This window comes from Myodes glareolus, chromosome 6, assembly GCF_982192425.1.
Source record: "Myodes glareolus chromosome 6, mMyoGla1.1, whole genome shotgun sequence".
NCBI lineage: Eukaryota > Metazoa > Chordata > Mammalia > Rodentia > Cricetidae > Myodes > Myodes glareolus.
The window spans coordinates 41653820-41658842 of record NC_142031.1 but is presented as its reverse complement, the minus strand read 5'-3'; the positions used below and the strand labels follow the sequence as shown (position 1 = coordinate 41658842).

Genomic DNA, 5023 nt, shown 5'->3' with positions numbered 1-5023 from the left:
CAACATACAGAGGGAAATCACACATCAATATGCTGTGGTTGGTTATCTAGTATGGGGATGTCCCTTTTTCTTTTACTGGCTCAAGGGACACATTTCATCCTACTGGGTTGTCTTATCAAACTTGATATTAGGGTGTATTCCTATTCATATTGCATTGTATTGTGCAGTGTTCAGTTGGTATCATTCAGAGGGATTACTCTTCCATGAAGGACAATGGAGGAGCAGTGGATCTGGGAAGCGGATAAGAGGGGCAGGGAACTGGTAGAAGGGTAAGATGGAGGAGATGCTGAAGGTTGGGGGCATTCTAAGGGAGAAGAATAAAGAAAAATCAACAATCAATATCATTAAGTAACCAAAAAGTTAAAAAAAGACAGAAAGGAACTTTTGGGTTCATATTAGTAAATAAAGCATATTTATCAGTGATGCGAGAAAGAATATGGTGAATTTATTTTTCTGATGCTTATCTTAAGACTTACAGGATTGAAAATGAATTAGTTCCCCATCCCACTTCCCCTCTTCCCCAATTCCCTGCTCTTCCAATTTCCTTCATAAAGGAGCAGGTCTTCTGAATGTTAGTAACTGAACATGGCAAAATACAATGCAAAAAGAATAGGCAAAATTTATGTAAAGTCGTACCTTATATTTATGAAAAAAGTATATAGATATTTGCAAATTTGGGGGTTACGTCCAAGCTATTTCCTTTTTACAAAGTGTGTTCTGGATTGCTTTACTATTTGCAATGCTGAGGAGAACACTCACAGAATGTAAAATGAAAATTGAATAAAAATCTGAAGGAAAGACTTGTTATATATAATGACACTTGAGAGAGTTCATTATTCTTAAGAAAAAGAACAAATGAAAACATTGATCTATATTGTCGTGGCTCAGGTCTCAATATTAATACCATCTCAGAGTTGCATAAATCTCATGAGTTAGAGATTCAGACATAAGGTCAGGATATATTTTAGGTGAGATATTTGGAAAAGAATAGGTACAACGTATTGAAACCCATGTGTTCAAGTTAACTGGAAGTGGAATACTTTCAAATGGCTATCCAAAGAATGTTGACATTTCCCTTGTCACGAGATTAGAGCAAGTTTATATTCTTCCTAAGCAGAAGGCTGATGGATATTAAAGAATAAGACAGAGGTTGTATAAAAACCTCTAAATTAAAATTTCCATTCTACCAACTGAGAGGATTGTTCTTATCTTTTCCATTTCTGTGATAATTGATAAAAGGGAATACACTAATTTTAGCTGCAGTAATTTGAGTCACCGTGAATATACTTTTTGTATATATGTAGGCTACCGCTGAAATTTCTTTTTTTGTTTCATCTATTACAGGGTCAGCTCTCAGTGTCTCACACCATGATGACTACCAGATCCTGGAAGAAATCTTTTTATTTATTTATTATTCATTTAGATCTCATGATAGTACGTTGTTAATTAGGAGCTGTAGAATGATGAAAACATGGCAGTGTGGAATCATACAGGTGTAAAGGAATTCATACTGATTGGCTTAATGGAAAATCACAATTGGGAGGTTCCCCTCTTCTTGTTTTTTGGCCTAGTTTATATCATCATTCTTGTGGGAAATTGGGGGATGATTTTCTTGATCTGGTTTAATGTTAAACTTCATACTCCAATGTACTTCTTCCTTAGTAACCTTTCATTCTGCGACATCTGCTACTCTACTGTCATTGCTCCAAAGATGCTGGTTAATTTCTTAGCAGAACACAAGACTACTATATTCTTTGCCTGCTTACTCCAGAGTTTCTTTTTTGCAATTTATATAACCACAGAAGTCATCCTTCTGTCTATGATGGCTTATGATCGCTATGTGGCAATCACAAATCCCTTAATGTATACAGTTATTATGACCCACCGCATCTGCACTCAGATGGTTCTTGCTTGTTACTTGGGTGGCCTCCTTAATTCCCTGATTCACACAATAGGTCTGCTCAGACTGGACTTCTGTGGCCCAAACATTGTGAATCACTTCTTCTGTGACGTCCCTCCTCTTCTGAAGCTTTCATGCACTGATGCACACATCAATGAGATGCTGCTTTTGATCTTCTCTGGAGTGATTGCTATTTTCACCTTTATCATTATCGTTGTGTCCTATAGCCACATTCTCATTGCCATTCTGAGAATTCGCTCAGTAGAGGGGAGGCGCAAAGCCTTCTCTACTTGTGCCTCACACCTGACAGCTGTGACATTACTTTATGGTTCTGTGGCTTTTAGTTATATCCAGCCAAGCTCTCAGTATTCCATGGAACAGGAAAAAGTGTCTGCTGTGTTTTACACCTTGGTCATCCCCATGCTGAACCCTCTGATTTACAGCCTGAGGAACAAGGATGTGAAGGAAGCAGCCAAGAGGTCAGTTTGTACAGGGGGTAGCAACTCTTGACTGTCCTTTTCTGATTCTGAAAACTTGATGTGAATCTTCAAACTGACTTCATGGAGAATTATGATTCTTTTAAAAAAGTCAGAGGGAAGTATAGATGAAAATATTTTTAGTAAAATTTATTTATCAAATACTTTATTGTCTCAGAGAATACTTTAAATGTCCACAATGCCATGGCTTTAATGAATCCTTTCACTCAGGTTTACAAAGTCTTCATAAAATCAGGAATGATTATCTCCCAACCAGTTTCTGTATAATTTTTAAAGTGTGGTACCTATCTGCACAAAACTTAAGCTCATATATTCAAGTTTTGACTAGACAAACTTCTAAAAATTACCTGTATTGTGATAATGGCTGGGACATACAAATTTAAATGTGATATTCAACTAAATCTGTTAGGTAAAGAAGAAAATGAGGTTTTTCTTCAGTTTAACAAGATATAGCAGTCTGACTGCCACATGGGGCTTTTAAGCAAAGAGGGAATCCATGGCTGTCACTGCCTAACTGAAAAAGATCCTGCCACTGGATAATCCTTGGGTTGAGAGTAAAACCAAACACTGCTGTTCTACTAAAAGAAGGTAATGATAAAAAAGATGACATCTTGTGTACTCATAAATGAATGTCTTGCTCAGCCATCCTCAGGGATGCTTCCCCATGAAGGAGATGAGAACAAATATAGAAACCCACAGCCAATATATAAGCGATTGAAGTGCCCGAATACTTTAGGTTATGGACGTATGAGTTACGAGTCTGAAAACCATTTCTTAAAATTCATAGTTAAGGTTTCTTTTGTTTCTTTGGATTTACAATGTAAATGTGAAAGTAATTTAAAGGTTTCAGTGAAGCACTGGACTCACAGACATATGTGTTATGTGGAGAAAAAGTCTCCCTACTCTAAAAACTGGGTTGTATCATGGTAGCATAGACAGGTTGCCAAAAATTACACATGTATATTAACTATTGTTTCACTTTAATGGTTAAAACTGAAGATAATGGGCATTGGATTCTCAGTTCAAACACAAAGAAGTTTTAATTCATTTCCACAATGCTTCATATTTCATCTCAAAAACTATTTAACACCATCCCCTGAGGAAAGACCTCTCAAAGGTTCTAAAGGTTATTACAGATATATTTGATCCCAAGTACCAGCCATCTTTGTGTATCTAAATGCTTTTGGGTGGTGTTTTACCCTTTTGTCTTTTTGAGGTGTCTGCAATACAGCTCCCAAATAAATCACTAGTTATAAATGCCTGACCTTGACTTGTTTATTGTCAGTTTTTCTTAAACTATCCTAACTACCTTTGCCTCTAGGCTTTTTTCTTTCTCTGTTTCTGTATACCTTTCTTTGCTTCTTATTTCATGATTTGCTTTGTAGCTGAGTTGCTGACTCTGATGTTCTACTTTCTTTGTTCTTTTGCTCCTCTTTTTCCTCCTTTCTCTTTCTATTTATCTTCTCTGCCTGCCAGTCCAACCTATCCTGGCTCCTGCCTTGCTAATTGGCTGTTCAGGTCTTTATTAGACCATCAGGTGTTTGAGACAGGCAAAGAATCACAGCTTCACAGAGTTAAGCAGATGCAGCATAAATAGAAGCACCACACCTTAAAATAACATTCCCCCACAAAATAAACCTACCTACGTACAGACACACAAATGTGCACAGAGAGAGAGAGAGGAGAAAGAGAGGGGGAGCATGCAGAGAGGAAACTTAGATATCATGTACAAATCCCTTTGTCTAGTAGCCAGAAAATACATATGGTCTCAGATACACATTCACAGGTAGAATAAGTACACATTTTGAAGTCTTGAATAGACTGTAGTTAAAATACAATAGTTTCTCTCTCTCTCTCTCTCTCTCTCTCTCTCTCTCTCTCTCTCTCTCTGTGTGTGTGTGTGTGAGTGTGCACGCGCGTGTGTGTGTGATTGTGAGTGTCTGCATAGGGTGCTTGTATAATTAAATAGATACCCATTACCTACTTCTTCTTGAGGGGACTCTTACATATTTTTAAAATCTAATCCAATAGCAAAGCAAATGCAAAGCAAGAAAATGAAATAAAACCACTCCCCAAAAGAAGAAAAAATAAAGGCAAAGAAGCAAAAATAGCAACAACAAACTCTAAAATATGAAAACACAGAAAAATCTATTCAAACAATTTTATGTTGGCTAACTTTTCCTGAATGTGCCCGGACAGACTGACATACACAACGCCACTCTACTAGAGGAAACTGATTTTCCCCGTCCCAGCATGTATAAATGACAGTTGTTAAACTATACCATCTTGGCTCAGTTTTCACTCATTCATTCATTTACTCACTTTTTGAAACTGTAGCAAAATAAAAGATAAAACAAAATCTACCACTTTGGGAATGGACAAAATTAAACAACAGGAGGATAAAAGTCAAAATCATGTACAAGGGTCAAAGACCCACTCACTCGCTTACTCAGGAACCCCATATTATCACTAATTGGATGTTACAACATTTAAGCAGCAGATCTAATGAAGACCTATGAAGTCCTTGTACGTGGTGCTTCAGTCTCTGTGAACTCTTACGTGTTTTGTTTGTATTGACATGGAGAGCCAATTTTCTTGGTGTCCTCTTTCTATTCAGACTATCACA

At 37.0% G+C, this 5023-nt stretch overlaps 1 protein-coding gene across 1 annotated transcript; it reads left to right on the top strand.

Annotated features, from left to right (window-relative positions):
• The first annotated feature begins 1471 nt into the window (after window positions 1-1471).
• LOC148121733 (olfactory receptor 5J3-like) lies at window positions 1472-2410 on the top strand. Its single transcript, XM_087906715.1, has one exon. It carries the CDS (start codon window positions 1472-1474, stop codon window positions 2408-2410), a length of 939 nt encoding a protein of 312 aa, XP_087762841.1.
• Window positions 2411-5023: the final 2613 nt, after the last annotated feature.

Excerpts from the sequence above, each read along its gene's own strand:
- LOC148121733 (XM_087906715.1), top strand. The coding sequence starts at position 1,472 with ATGGCAGTGTGGAATCATACAGGTGTAAAGGAATTCATACTGATTGGC.